The 16,196-nt window shown below is 33.4% G+C and overlaps 1 protein-coding gene across 4 annotated transcripts in view; it reads right to left on the bottom strand.

Moving 5' to 3' along the window:
- HGF (hepatocyte growth factor) overlaps nucleotides 1-16,196 on the bottom strand; it is a 71,404-nt gene that overhangs the window by 49,326 nt on the left and 5,882 nt on the right. For 2 of the 4 annotated variants that reach the window (XM_009243076.4, XM_009243078.3), the window contains exons 2-5: nucleotides 14,637-14,802; nucleotides 10,659-10,771; nucleotides 9,156-9,270; nucleotides 4,096-4,223 (exon numbers count right to left, since the gene is read on the bottom strand). In XM_009243076.4, the coding sequence (XP_009241351.1) occupies nucleotides 4,096-4,223; nucleotides 9,156-9,270; nucleotides 10,659-10,771; nucleotides 14,637-14,802 (522 nt within the window). Of the gene's footprint in view, nucleotides 1-4,095; nucleotides 4,239-9,155; nucleotides 9,271-10,658; nucleotides 10,772-14,636; nucleotides 14,803-16,196 lie in introns of all 4 variants that reach the window. The other 2 variants (XM_002818296.6, XM_009243077.3) reach the window with 1 other exon arrangement.

The raw sequence follows: 16,196 nt of genomic DNA, 5'->3' as shown, positions 1-16,196 counted from the left end.
ACAAGTCTCACAAAAGTTTTAAGAGACTTACCTAAAACACAAAATGTTAAACCTGAGCCTGGAACACAAATCTTCTGACCCATAGTCTTAGTATTTTTTTGCATTATCCCAAACTGCCTTTTTGTTTTACATATTTTAACTTATTTCCTACATATTCTAACCGGTTATACTTTATGATATACTGATAGCAATAACTTTAGAAAGTTGGTATCCCTACCCTTTTCAACATTGTCCTCATTGCCCTCTGCTTTTTTGTTTACAACAGTTAACTTGCTCTCCTGTTGCAGTCTCATCTATTGGAGCATTGCAGGGAAAGTACATGAGAATGTAACTAGATTGGACACCTTATCCAAAGTCAATGGCTGAAAAGTTGGCTGTTTTACCACGGAATCAAACCATCGAGTTAGTCATAAGAATTACCTCAAGAAAGCCAAATTTTTAACTCATATTCACTTTTCAAACTTTGGGAATTCTCAGATTCTTCTAAATTTTCTTTTAAGTCAAGCAGTTCAGGTGAAACCAAGTCCATGTACTCAAGGAAACAGGTGTACATATCAACGATGTCACAGTTTATATGTAGTAATGCCCTTTGGCTCTGTCTATTGCTGTCAGTACATTATTTACCTGCTCCAGCAAGTTCTCCTCTAAAACAAAACAAAACAAAACAAAACAATACAAAAAAAGCTAACTACTGCTCTAGATAGATCACAAAAACTCACAGAGTAATGGTTTCTGTTCATCGGTTCAATATTTGTTCTAAGTACAGTTCTGGACTGAATAATAGTAGAATACTACAAAAACTGTATATGAATTAGAAAATACAGAGGATTAATTTAACAGCTTTCTCATCATACTAACCAACCAAACTTTAAAAATGTGTTTCATTTTTCTCAGTCATAAAACAGGAGTGATATGAGTATACAGACTAAAACAGTTACTTTGAAAGTATCTGAATCTATTTTTAATTAGTGTTTGTTTTATTCCATTAAAGACAATCTCAGAAAAATCCATACAGGTGATTACTTCATCAAAACTGAATGTTTAAAATATAAATAGTCTCACAAATTTACATATATAAATAAAAGTTTTACAAATAAATTTTAAGTTGCCATTTAATCTTTGTAACTTGCCATTTAATCTTTGCTTTTAAAAGTCTTTCTTCACATAGAGTATCGAATTATACACATAAACTTATGTCAGTATTATTTGGGATTTTAAATGTATTGTATTTTTTAAAATAATGATTATGGCTTAATTAAAATATATTTACTTGATCATTTGACAATCATTAGAAATGACATCTGTTCCAATGACTAATGTTTGTTTTATTTTAAATTTCAAGCAAACGCTAAAGGAAGAAATTGGATTTTACATACCTCAACTTTCTAAAACTTTTGAATCAAGCGCTAATTATTTTCTCTGTATAACTCTATACAAGGTTCTTTTTTAAAATTGTCCAATAAAAGTCTACATATTTATCATGTACGACATGATGTTTTGAAGCATATATACATTGTCAGTGGACTAAATCAAACTAGTTAACATATGCATTACTTCACATAGCAATTTTGTGGTAAGAACATTTAACATCTAGTCTCTTAGTATTTTTTAAATATACAATATAATATTATTATCTATAGTCACCATTCACACACTAGATCTATTGAACTTATTCCTCTTATCTAATTGGAAGGTGATAAATGTGATAAAAGAATATTTGTTTTCTTTTGGAATATTTACTATATTTTAAAGTTTTAAATTATAAGAAAATAATGCTAATCATTGACTATCAGATACAATTCTTTTAATTTTAAACAAATTTCAGGTGATTATATAGCCAAGTTTTAAGCATAATTACAAAAATTTCAAAAAATATATACTGTTCTATATGTCTTTTTCATTTGAACAGTCTAAAGTTTGATTACGGGTGTTTTTCTTGTGTAATTTTCAATATGCAAAATGATTTTATAGTTGCTACCTTAGCCATAATAAAATAACCTTTATAACTTACCATTTAATTTGTATCCATGGATAGAAATGGCCCATCTATTATACAACTTAAGCATTCTGGATTTTGAGGTTTCCCCCTTATATGTATTTTAGAAGAAATTTATATCATGTTACATTATTTTGTATATTTTATATTATTGATTTTATAAGTCACTCTTTTTCTCTGCCAATGTTTTGACAATGCTTCTTACTTTGGATCTTTTTCATTAAAATCCTGCTAACACATTGCTTGTGTTAGCTTGAATTTAAAATATCACAGTTTAACTCATACTCTCTGAAATATGTTTAACCTACAGGGCAGATGTTGGTTCCCTTCTCCCACAGGAGAGTTATTCCACTATTGCCAGGACACTAATTATTTCCAGAAAGAACATGTCTGCAACCTTTGGTGCCGTGGTGACCAATAGCATCATGTGCCATTAATACCAACGAGCAATGCCCTTTTCTAAGGGAGGTGTGATGACCTCAAATTATAGTTACATGCTAATGATATAAGAATAACTGAAAATAGGATTTATTCAAGGACTTCTTTTCTAGCACTTTCAATCTATGTCGCCTAGCAGTCCAGTCCTATGTAAGTAAGCATATTTTGATGAATGTTTTTCTTATAAACCAGTAGTTGAAAAATCATATTTTCACAAGAACCACGCAGGTAACGAAAATAGTAAGCTGTTTAAAGTTTGGCCAAGGTACCAGCCTTTGAAAACACGTTTTCAGGTCAAACAAAACCCCTTCCCAATGATTTCCAACCTCAGAAAACTGTAATAGGAGAGATTCCCCTAAAAGTAGGGTTTTTTTTTCTTCCATGTGCAAGTTTAAGACAAATATTAATTCATTCAGACTTATTCATACAAAACAGACTTGTTCATAACGTGATCACAGAAAAGTTTATTATTTTTAAAAGAAAAGAAAACAATGAAGAGGTTATAGGGAACAGAATATGATATGGAATGGAAAGTAAGAATTTACAAACGGAGATGGAACTGGCTCTAGCACATAAAGTCAAGGATTTCAAATTCACTAACAACAGAAAACAAATCCTTCTCTGTGACAATTAGCTAACAGTAGCCTTTACTTTTTATGTGATAAATATCAACCTAATATTAAATGAATATTTATGGAGGAAATATTTTTAAAACTATTTGGTTAATAACAAACAGGTAAGATATCTTAGTATAAAACTTGGATAGCATTCCAGTAGTCCCCCCTCCCCAAATACTCCAAAATCCTAATAATTTTCTAACAGAGTTTCATCCATGTTTCACTTAGATTTTTGGAAATTTAGAGTTTCTGACAGAACTGAAAAATCCAGCTATTCAGTAGCCAGATAACTAAGAAAAATGAAACCACATACAATGCTGAAATGGTTACTCTTCCATCTTGTCAGCCATTCAGTTTTCCACTGCAAAAGTAAGGACAATGCCCTTTTATGCTGTGAGAAGAGCTGAAAACATAGACATGGATTTAAGGTGCCTGCCTTCAAAACAGTTTGGGTTCCATTGCTTTGATCTCTTCAGTTCCTATTCTGAATGGTACTCAGTTCCAGTCTATGTGTCACATTTGATTCTAGGCACATTTTCACCAAAACGTGCATGGGGTCAAGCTTCCAGTGATCCCTTCTTATATTGTATTATCTTCTGGGTCCATATACCCTTGTAACACCACTTCATGATAGTTTGGACAAAATTTCTGTGGAAGCAGGTGCTGGTTGAATAGAATTAACATTGCTAATGAAAGGCTAAGCTTCATTCAACTCCTTTCAGGTGCCACACAGTAAGTAGATTTTGAGGTATGTGAGCTCAAGGCAGTAGGTAAGTAAACCCTCTCTTTCACTTTCCCCAGGGGGATGTCTCAGGCAGTGTTGAAATTCAAACTGATAACTCGCTCTGTTATTTTGCATTAATCTGGTGATAATCCAACAGTTTTAAAAACATTGTATAAAAATGTTTAAATAATTATTTGTAGTTGCATTTGCATGAACAACATGTTTATTATGATTGATTTGTTGCTGTTAACCCTTAATGTGAGTTACAGTTCTACACATGGGGGAATAGAATGGCCCACATGGCATTCAGGTTTATTTACCTTCTGAACACTGAGGAATGTCACAGACTTCGTAGCGTACCTCTGGATTGCTTGTGAAACACCAGGGTCCCCCTTCTTCCCCTCGAGGATTTCGACAGTAGTTTTCCTGTAGGTCTTTACCCCGATAGCTCGAAGGCAAAAAGCTAGTTTTAAAATGATAATCATTACAGTATAAGAGCATGCAACTTTTTTGCCTATTAATTTTACTAATTAGTGGGTATGTTTTTGCTGAAAGTAGAAAAATCCTTTATCTTATATTCCTTCAGATATTTTAACTTAAAATTCTGTCGTTTCCATCTGTCCTTAAAACGTTTGAATTTTATTAACATCCATTTAGCTGAATTTCCATATTCACCATCAAGTTAGAAAGATGAGCCTGTTAATTTGCTGAGTCAAACATTCTAGAACTTAATTGATGTTGTTTAAAACGTAATTTCAAAGCTCCACTAAAAGATAGCAGGTGATTGAGCAAAGCCACTTAGGAGAGAACTGAGAAATCGCTGCCACTGATTTTGGAATCTCACTATTTCTTGCATTACTTATTTGAGATCATTACTTGTTTGTTTATTGCTTTTCTTATAAATAGCCCCATTTTTTCTGCACAATTGAGAAATAGATTCATGAAGTAACATGAAAAAAGAGCCCAGAATCCAATTAAATCTGGGCTGAAACTTCAGCTCACTTTCTTACTGTGAGACCCCAGCAAGTAATTTAGCTTCTCTCAGCCTATTAGCTTACCTGTGCACTGAGTGTAACCATAACCTTTAACATCTTACACCTTATATGGTTATTTTGAGAAGCTCCAAGGGATCATAGAGTAGTTGACACTTAACAAATGCTACCTCTTATTAAGCACACTCCACTTTGTAGTCTGTATCTACTGTGTCCTAATAAAGAACAGAATTGCTTATTCTCTTCAATAATTTTGATCATTTTGACTGACTGGAGCTTAGTGATCCCAGTTTTGGTTTATAATAGTAAGCCATTGAGTGCAGTAACTGCAACATGTTATCTTCACTTAAAATTTCTAGTGCCCTACTCTTAGTATTATTACCAGCATAAAGTATTTTAACACATTAGAAAAGGCCAAGTCTTTTTTATACTTTTGTACTGCTTGTGATATTGGACTCAACAATTAGATATTGCATTTGTCTGCCAGACTTTACACAAAAGATCATAATAAAGAATATACATCTACAGGTAATACCAGTAAACATTTCTTTGAAAATCCAGTTACATTTTTAATATTCAGTTTGCGTTTTGTTAACAGGATTTATTTCTACTTTTACTGAGACCTTGAGTTCTAAATGGCACTAAAATTAGAGTGAAGTCCAAGGATTTTAGTCTCTTAGTAAATACCATTCAAATGTGTTTCCTACCCAATGAAACTTCCAATAAACCATCGTTTTTCATGCTGTGACACAAAACAAATACAGGTATGTGTCATGTACCAAGCAATATTTTGCAATGAAATTCTTTCATTTTGACATGAGTGTATTCTAGAGTTAAGTCTTCAGAAAATATAAATTATTGGACAAAACAAAAAGTGTAAGAGACTTATTACTAACTAAACATTTTCAAGGAACCAATGAAACATTATCCATATTATGCAACTTCAATGCATCTAAATAGTTAATATCCATATTTCACTAGCATTCTTCATATGGGGAAATAGAAAAAAGACAGGTTGTCAGACCGTATGACTGACAAAAATTATAATGCAACTAAAATTCAGCATAATTTCACAATTCCTAACAGTAAACTTTTTTAAAAAGTCATTTTTCTTACTTTTAGCTCCATCATTCCAGAATATTTTAATGCATCTTTTGTTTGGGCCATGGCTTACTCACTTTTCTGACAGAATCAAATGTGACTTTTGCTTTATATGTTTTCAAGAAGTCATGCACTAACCAAATTTATTTAAGCAAAGTATACTATAGCTCTCTTTTATGGAAAAGTTGATATGGTAGAGTGGTGAGAAGTTTATTTGTTAATGATAAAACCCATACGGTTGCCCCACATCTATCACCTAAATAGTATACAACCTTAGTCCTTAGACAATTTATTTACTCCCTGGGTTTTAATCTCTTCACTTAGATGAATAATATGAACTATAATTTCCCTTTTTCTATATCATTTTATATATTATTTAAGAAACCTAGTAGTTATAGCAAATGTTCAGTACACAAATACTCAATATTTATAGTTTGAGAGAGGATTTTTGTCCCCTCTACACATGCACACCGAAATACACAAAGTGATACACACATATACCTTTCCAGTGGATTTGTAAAGCCAAAAAAAAGCTGCGAGGAAGTAATGAATTAATAAGTCAACAATTTATTAGGAAAAATACAGATAGAAAGGAAGAGAGAATAATGTAGAAATCAAAAGTAGATATGGCCAAAAGACAAATAAAGTTCCCCCATTGGAGTTAATAAAATCAAAATGAAGAGAAAAGATGGGCTCCTTTCCACAATTCTGAATCAATCCATATCAAAAACCTCTCTAGGACATGAAGGTTAAAGGCAGTCTGGGTCATCTCTTTTCTTCATTCTATGGTGTATTTTACCTTTTACCTAAATTAACTGTTTTTTTTTGTTAGTGTCCCAATGTATTTCGCCTGCTTTTCTTTAGCACCCCATATTTGACCAAGGGATGAAGCCTAGCCGTGCTCTTTCACTTATGTGTGTTCATTCAACAAGTGTTTATGAAAACCCATTACACACAAAGCATGTGCCAGTCAGCAGATTCTGTAATAAGCATTTATTCATATATACACTATTTTTGGTTCTCTGTCCTTGCTGTTGGCAAGGTTTTAAGGGAGACAAGTGAGGAAATGTTTAAAATTGGGTTACATCCAAATATACTTTGAAATATAAACTAGGTCTTCTAGGTGCTAGACTCCCTTTGTTTTCTTTTAATATTCACTGTGTTCCTACGAAACTTGATCTATTCCATCATCTGATTCATTAATGAATGCTGGGTGGCCAACGAAGGATACAGATGTAGATATCAGGTCACCTGATTTTCTAGTTAAGCTTCTACACTAATTTCATCATCTATCATCATCTTTCCATTAAGCCACTTGTAAAATATTTCAATTTAGGGGTCAACAATAAATCATTCCTCCAGACAGAAACATATTTCTTTTTCTATTTTCTGTAAAATTAATCTTTAGTCAACACCTAAAAGTGTTAAACCATCATGCAGATATTCCAATAAGCTGCTAATTGATGAAAATTATGTGTTTCCCTCATTGAATACAAAAAGTGATTTTATTAATATACTGGATCCTCTCAGCCATAAACATCTATATCACAAGGAAGTGTTCATTGGTAAAAGAACTGATTGGACTGGGAAGCCAGTTCCCAGAGAGATCTATTTCACATTTACTCCTCCAGCAGAGAATCACAATCATAGAAAACTCAGGGTGAAATAAGACCTCTACTAGGTCAGTCTAATGCATTCTCCTGGACTAGGGTAGGATTGATTTCAAATGTCATTCCTTTGTTCATGAAAAACTTAGATCCATCTACTTAAATAAAATGTTTTCTTCACTATGCAGGGAGTAACACCATGCAAACTCTCAAGAGAGGACAAAACCAATCTTAATTTTTGTTTTTGTAATATAAGGAAAATACTGTGTTTTAGAGGCATTTCTACATAATTGTAAGTAACTAATTTTGAAAATTGTTGTTTTCTGTTATTGAAATGTTGTAGAGATGATCAGCTTGGACACTTACTAGCTAGTGTTAATTAGGCCAAGATCATAGGTTTAATCCCAGTGTGGAGCAACAAACTCTTTTTCTTTCTGTGTTGGTCAATAACTCATCTCTGTTTCCTAATGAAGAATCATCTTGCAGAATTGTGTCCCCAAAATGGAATAGAATAAAAAGTGGATTCAACAAGGCAGTCATCACCACCACTGCAAAAACAAATCACAGCATGGCTTCTACTGACCGGCCAAATGTTTCATGCCCTGAAGTTGTTAAAAGCACAGGTTATAGAGTGATGGTGACTGGGCTTATATTCTGGCCATGTCACTTCCTAGTTGTGCATGACACTGAAAACTTACTAAGTGTTTTTATGCTTCAGTTTTGTCATGTAGGTAAAATAGAACCAATAAAACTACCCGCTGTGTGGTTCTCATGACAAGTAAATGAGATTAACAAGGTTACATTGCTCAGCAAGGTACATGGTAAAGTAAACCCTCCAATGCATTACTAACAAGGGGAGAGCTGTTTTAAACTACTTTGGTTTCTGATAAAATTGTGTGTGAAATAAGCCTTGACTAATACTCCAGTCAGTATTAGATATCTATGTTTTTCCTCAGTGATGATTAAAACTCTCAGTCTGACAAGCCTAAGTATATTGTGTTTACTCATCTTTTAATAGTACCCATCTGTCATAATGAACACATTTATCCAATTTGGTCTTTAGGCAATAGGTGAGATGGAAAATCTGGTCAATCTGAAGCTTGAGCTTTTAGCAGTGGTTCTCAAATTTGGCTGCACTTTGGAATCACGGTGGGAGCTTAAAAAATACTGGTGCCTTATTCTCCCCAGAGATTCTGATTTAATTGTTCTGTATTGTCATCTTCTAAGTAAGATTCGTCAAGGGCTTGCAGCAGGTGATTTTAATGTGCAACCAATGTTGGGATGCACCAAGGTTCAAGAACCCTCAGCCCTCAGTAAGAATCTCATCTACCTCTGATTTTTCACAATCAACCTCTCCCCCTGCACAGTGCCGTACTTTCTCAAAGACAGAAAGAGGAAGAAGAATCCTTTTAAACCAAGTTTACGTTATTATTTCACAAATACCGAGATCTACAAATTGAGGCATTAAGGTAAGATATTGTTTTGGCTACATTTTATTAACATATTAATTAATCATTTGCTAAATATCAGTCACGAATTCATATAACACTTGCCGTCATACAATTCAGCAAGTTGGCTAAGTTATTTTAGGATTGTAGAATTATTCTGAAGGACTAATATGAGACTGTTAACATGTATAAAAGACAGAGGCTTCATCTCTTTTCTTCATACTGTTCTTACCTGTGTTCGTGTGGTATCATGGAACTCCAGGGCTGACATTTGATGCCACTCTTAGTGATAGATACTGTTCCCTTATAGCTGCGTCCTTTACCAATGATGCAGTTTCTAATGTAGTCTATTGGAGAAAGTAGATAAAATTATTGCAACTATGCAAAACATATGCAGTATTTAAGAAAAAAATTCTGTTCAAACCTGTAAGTAATTAACTCTCGTAAACTATTTCAAATAACATTGAAATTTCTTGCTTAAAGCTTCTACTAGTATTTTCAAAATAACACATTTCCGAATAATCCAAAACAAACAGATGATTGAGAAGTTTTAGTTTTGTGTATATATGCATAGATAACTCCAGAGAACAGTCTCTGTACTTAACATAGTCGGTGTACTCAACTAGCCAAGCAATTATGATCTTCTCAAATATATAGACCATTTTAAGAAAATATTAAAAACAAAAATTAAATGATTTTTAAAACCTATATTGAATACAAAAAGTTACCTAAAATAATTAATTTGTCCTTCTTAGTAAAATTGTGTGGATTTTTGTTTATATATGTATATGCATGAGGTAGCTTATTATTTTCCATATTTTTGCAAACATTTCCACTGCTAACTGATAGGACAACCAAATTGTAATAACCTATATATTCCTACCAAATAATAGTACATGCAGTTGTTAGCAAGCTAGAAGACAGTTTGAAGTAAGAATGGTGTTATACTAGATCATGAATTATGTTCAGGATTTGTAGTATTATTGAGGTGTATAAAGATTAACTTACTTCTACCATGAATTTGTTTTTAATTTTATTTAAACATTTACCCTATTAACTTGAAAACATCTATATATTGTACCATGTTATGTATCCGAATTTAATAGGACACAGTTGTTTAACATTCTTCAATTATTTCATTCACTTGATTCTGCTTTTGAACAAATAAAATACCTAGTGAACATAATATCAGACCACCAGAATAGGCAATCAGCAAATAATATGGTCTCAATTCCTCCTTTAAATATTTTTTTCAAGTATATGATGAAACATAGTCCCAACTCATTTCTCCAAAATCTCCATATTTTGTTATCATCAGTAATCATCACTATAATTTAGTTATCCAACATTGTTAAATGCAAAATACTATAGCAAACTCAAAATTTGCTGTAATATAAAGTGTTTTAAACTTTATAATGAATTAAAGTAGCACTTTCTAAAATGAACATGGAGAATGCCAGTTCTAGGAGATGCTCCAAAAAAGTAAAAATAAAAGTAAACAGAGGGAGGAAGGGAATCAAGATTATGAAAAGTTTTGAAAATGTTCTCCTTAAAGTACCATACTAAAAATAGTCAAGATACTAGTTTCAAGTGTCTTAATGGATGAATTGACTACATAAAATATCTCATATATAGTAGAAAAATCAGTGAGAAAGACCACTCTGGCAGGAAATTACAAACATACATTTCATTATACTTTATTTCATTATGCAATATTTAGGGAGAAGTCAGTTACCTTTGTTTTCATAGAGGTCAAATTCATGGCCAAACTCTTTTTTCACTCCACTTGACATACTATTGAAGGGGAACCAGAGGCATTGTTTTCTTGCTTTATCAAAAACAAAAGCCCTGAAAAAAAATCAGAATGAAAAGAAGAAATACTACTATTTATACAGTATTTAAAGAATGGGCATATGGTTCATCAAGGAGGACAATATAGAAACAAATGCATAATTACATATACATAATAACAATATGAATAAAATTTGAACCTACCATTTTGATAGCCAAACAAGAAAGAACAAAATTAAGTTTTTGTAGGAGTAGATTTAAATATCAGATTGAATACTCTTTGGAATATTCTCATGTTATTCCAAAAGGCTTGTAGAAAAATAACAGTTTTAACATGCAAAATCAGTAAGTAACACAACTATTTGAATTATTTCTGAAGGCTTTATTTTTCTGTAACTTCACAGAAAGTTGGAATATTTTTATCCACACTTGTACAAAATGGTATTATATTTGAGATATTTAAGCTATCTTAATCATATCTGAGATATCAGGAGTAATTTACAAAGTGTATAACTGTAAAAAATATATTCTAAAATGAGATTTTCTAAGGTGCATTAGATATATCAATGCCCTAGGAGATTCTCCTAAAAAGTGGGATCTGAAACCAAGTGTTTGGAAATTTTTGCATATAATGTAATTTTTTGGTGAATTATAAAACATTGCAGTTTATTAAAAGCTATGCAAATCTTGTTGAGGATAACTATTTAAGCTAATATTTCCTAAATAGGTTTGCTTATATAAGCATTTTTTGTTTTTTTGTTTTTGAGACAGAGTCTCACACTGTCGCCCAGGCTGGAGTGCAGTGGTGTGATCTCAGCTCACTGCAAGTTCCGCTTCCTGGGTTCATGCCATTCTACTGCCTCAGCCTCCCGAGTAGCTGGGACTACAGGCGCCCACCACCATGCCTGGCTAATTTTTTGTATTTTTAGTAGAGATGGGGTTTCACCATGTTAGCCAGGATGGTCTCGATCTCCTGACCTCGTGATCTACCCGCCTCGGCCTCCCAAAGTGCTAAGCATTTTTAATTTAAAGAAAACTAGTAATATTAGAGAATATCTTTTTGATATAACATCTTAAAGAAAGTTATGAAGACATGCCACCCCTACTATTCCTATAGCTAAGAATTATATTGGTTTTTTGTTACCGTTCACTAAAAGAATCTATTTATATAACAAAATGATAAATATGCAAAAAAGTGATAAATTTGTTTTTAAGTGATTCCATCTGTAAAGTGGGTAACAGGATTTCCAATTTGCTGATCTCATTCACTCTTTTCTGTCGTTCCAATACAATGACAAATTCTTTAAGAAAATTGTTTTTAATATTATTTTACACCTCCATATAAAGTGGGTGGAAGCCATCAAATTCCGTAAGTTGCATCTTCTTTTAGGTTTGACTTTTAGAGTCTTTATCTTAAAATCGTTCTAGTTGTAATCTTTTCAACAGCTTATTTTGTCTATTTCCTATTTGTTTATGGCAGGAAGGCAATTCTAGTACCAGTTGCCAGCCATGGCTAAAAGAGGAAAGCTTCCTATCTTATTAAGTGAATTTATGAATGAGCTATTTCCTGAAGAGCTTAGAATCAGGCATTCTTGGTCATCTTTCCTACCCAGCAAAGAATAACTTGAATCTCTAGAAAATCAATATTGTTGATATCTTCTCAAGAAAAAACAATATTTAAGAATGTTCCACCTCACACCCATTCACGTCACAGATGGTTTCGCACACTTCTTTGGTATTTTATAAGTGGTTTATGGTATTTTTCATTGTTTTTAAATAATTCTGTTTTATATAACATGTCTAGAAACAACATCCTTTGATTCATTAAGACCCTAAGTTCATAGTATCATAGTATGTTCATTCAATTCTATGTAGCTAAGATATTTAGTAATCCCAAATACATATGTGTGTCTATGTGCATGTGTGTGTGTGTATGTGTGTATGAATGAGGAGGATTTTACCATTTCTGGGCCAAGAAATCTTGGCTCTAACACATAATATTACCTGTGGTTTTCTGCACAGGTTGCCATAAATTTGGAGAATAAATATAACTCAACCAAAATATGGTAGGAAAGTATGAAATCTCATATATATGGAATATGTGAGCACTTACTAATTTATTAATGTCTTCTCCAGTAAAATCATTTTAGTTCCTAGTAAATAAAACAAAAGGAAAGTTTTTCTTTCCTAAGTATACGGTTGACTAATGTGAAAACTGAATGGTAGCAATACTTTCCTTACTTGTGGGTCCAAGAGAGTTCATTTTCAAAGTTAAAAATCAGCAATGAGGTGTCCTCTCCTTCCCTTTTCCCTGCCCTTCCAGCCCTGAGAGGGGAAAATACAACTCTATCCTCCTCAGCTGCTGTAACATCTTCATGAATCTACACAGCTGAAATGTTGATTGAGAGTAGTTGTCTCTATTTTTAACAATAGCAAGACTTTTATATGAAAGTCAGAGAATAAAACAGAATTATCATAGGAATATACTTGCAAAGTCAATTCCCACTCCCCTTGCCAGGAACTATCTCCCTGAAATTGGCAGTTTCACTCTAGAAATGGAAAGCAGATAGTCTTTCCTCAACCTAAACCTGATAAAGATCTTTCCTGACCATGCTCTTTCCTCTCAGGCCCATGACATTTATTTCTCTGAAAAAGGCAAGATGAAATTAGGACCACTTGCCATGACATTACTAAACCCTGTGGTCACTACCGAAATGTAATTAAGTAGAATTTAATATGTACAGGATTTTATGCATGACCCTGTTAAAAAAAAAAAAAAAGATAAAATAGGGAGTGAAAGAGTGGGAAATAAGTGAGGGAAGATAATGAAGAACTAAAAAAATGTATCTTCTTCTGACAGTTTAGGAGACTAAACTGTCGAATGAAATTGTCACCCTCTTAGCCCAAAACAAAAAGTTTTATCCTCTGAGATCACTGACAAAGTAGTAAGGCATCAGTTCCCAATCTTTTTGGCACCAGGGACTGGTTTATTTTTCCAAGGGGGTGGAGTGGGGGTGGGGGTGGGCCGGGGAGTGGGGAATGGTTTTGGGATGAAACTGTTCCACTTCAGATCATCAGGCACTAGATTCTCATAAGGAGCGCACACCCTAGATCCCATTCATGTGCAGTTAACAATGGGGTTCAGCTCCTATGAGAATCTAATGTGGCAGATCCAACAGGAGGTGGAGCTCAGGCAGTAATGCTCACTGGCCTGCAGCTCACTCCCTCTGTGAGACCTGGTTCTTAACAGGCCACATACTAGTGGCAGGGGTAGGGGGTTAAGGACCCCTGTAGTAAGGAATTCTTCCCTATGAGGTCACACAGGGACTGTCAAAAGACATGAAACTCTCCATTGAAGTCCCCGCATGCCTCTTTAAATTGCCCCATCAATTTTCACCTGAAACTTTACCATTGCTATCCTCTTCTTTTAAACAGTCTCTGCTGACACCAGTCTCTCTAATTTTTAAACTAATTCTCTCAACACCTTTTATTTAAATCCCTAAAAGCGATGATATAATAAAGTTGAAGTAAATTTTGGCTGCTGCCCAAATTCTGTTCTAAAAATTTCTCCATTCCTCTTGCAAGGAAAAAAAAAAGTTACTCTGAATAGATATTTTAAAACCCAAAGCCAATTGAACTTCATTTTAGTTACTCAAATTCAATTGCTCATCAGATGAGAAAACAAATTCCATAACCAAAGCCACTGTGGATTTTAGAAGGTAGCAGTTTTTGCGCTCTCCCTTACTCAAGCTACGTTTCCATAAACTGAGAGTTAAGTCTTCGTTTGTAGTGAGTTAAATCTAGAGTCAAACTTACAATTTTATGATCAAATCACATTGACTACAACACAAAAGACACATGATTATAATACATGCATGCTGTATTTGGAAAATTATTCTAAGAACAAAATGAAGTAACTTACTTGCAAGTGAATGGAAGTCCTTTATTCCTAGTACATCTATTAGCACATTGGTCTGCAGTATTCACTTTTTTGGTTTTTATCTTCAGTGCTGGATCTATTTTAATTAGGGTAGTCTTTGCTGACTTTTTGAATTCATGAATTGTATTTCTTCTTTTCCTTTGTCCCTCTATTAAATACAAAATGTTTTAAAAAAATAAACATTGGAGAAATGTTTTTAAGGCTCATATATTAAAAAAATCCTAAGGATCATCTACAAGAAAGTGACTTTACTTGACAATATACTAGATTTCCAGGGGTTAGGAGCAGAGTGAGGTAGGGAATAGTTAAGAGAAAGAGAGGAATATTGTAATCAAGGAAAAACAAACAACTTGTCATGCAGAGTCACTCATTTACGTTCTTTCAAATTAAGGAGCTTTTAAAAATCAGGACAGAGTTCACACTAAAGAAATAAATAACATGATATTTTCCAAACATCATGAAAGCAAATATCAGTGCTAGAAGCATATCGTATCATGCTTTATAATTAAACTTTTCATTTCCTTGTACAGTTGGTCCTCATGTACGTTATAGTATTTAATGAGATAAGCCAACACAAAGACAGGCGAGAAACTTCTCACTAAAAACTGTACAGTGGGCAAATTATTCTGACCTACTCTTTAAAGTCTTTCATATTATTCATATTTTAGCCCCTCTCTCATTTAGTGCATAAATGTTTTCTGTGCTTTTGGACACTATTTCCTGGTATCACTGAACTATTTGTCTTGAGATCAAGCCAAATGCTGTAAATCAAATGTATGTAAAACTTCATCCTTTAATGCAGCAATATCATTTTTCTTCATGAAAATACAAGACGCCTAGATAGCATGAAGCCTTCTACTGAAAATCTGAAAAACAGAACTAAAAGATTCTAAAAGACTTAATCTTATGGATAACTTTAGTGTTTCAAAAACTTGTTCTCTGTATTCTCAATTTGCCCAAAATAGCCCCAATCTGTTAGTGATCAGCATTTTCACAATGCAGATCAAAATGTTTAATAGAATGCAGCTATTGTGTAATAAGGATAGATGTGCTTGTGCTCCTCTGCCTGTCAATTCTTTTCAAACATGCTTATACCAAAGGCAGTAAGGATACATTCGTTTTTCAGTCAAAGAAACCAAGACAGAAAAACATTAATTGACCACTTAGAAGATCTCAGATTGGAAACCCAGCAGGCTGACTTAAAAACCACCACTCTGAACCACTGACCATGCCATCTGTAGCTAAGAATTGCTAAGATTGTAGCGGAAATATGGCATGTAACATTTTCCTGAATATTTGGTTTAGAGCAGCAGTAGAGAAAAAATGTGGATAGTAGAGCAGGAAATACATTCCTGATCTGAATCTGTGTTGAAATGTGTCAAAAAAGGAGAGTAAAAATTTGTGTGCACAAAATTTGGAAATACAACTAGCAGAGTGAGCTACCAAAAATGCCATCATACTCTAAGTTTGTCAGCAACCACTGGCTCCAGTTGGTTTATGAGATGAGCAGATGCTACTAATTAGTGTCCATCCTAATTTGAA

This window comes from Pongo abelii, chromosome 6 (assembly GCF_028885655.2).
Source record: "Pongo abelii isolate AG06213 chromosome 6, NHGRI_mPonAbe1-v2.0_pri, whole genome shotgun sequence".
In the NCBI taxonomy this organism is placed as follows: Eukaryota; Metazoa; Chordata; class Mammalia; order Primates; family Hominidae; genus Pongo; species Pongo abelii.
The sequence above is the reverse complement of the archived record's forward strand: the minus strand, read 5'-3'. Positions and strand labels throughout refer to the sequence as shown.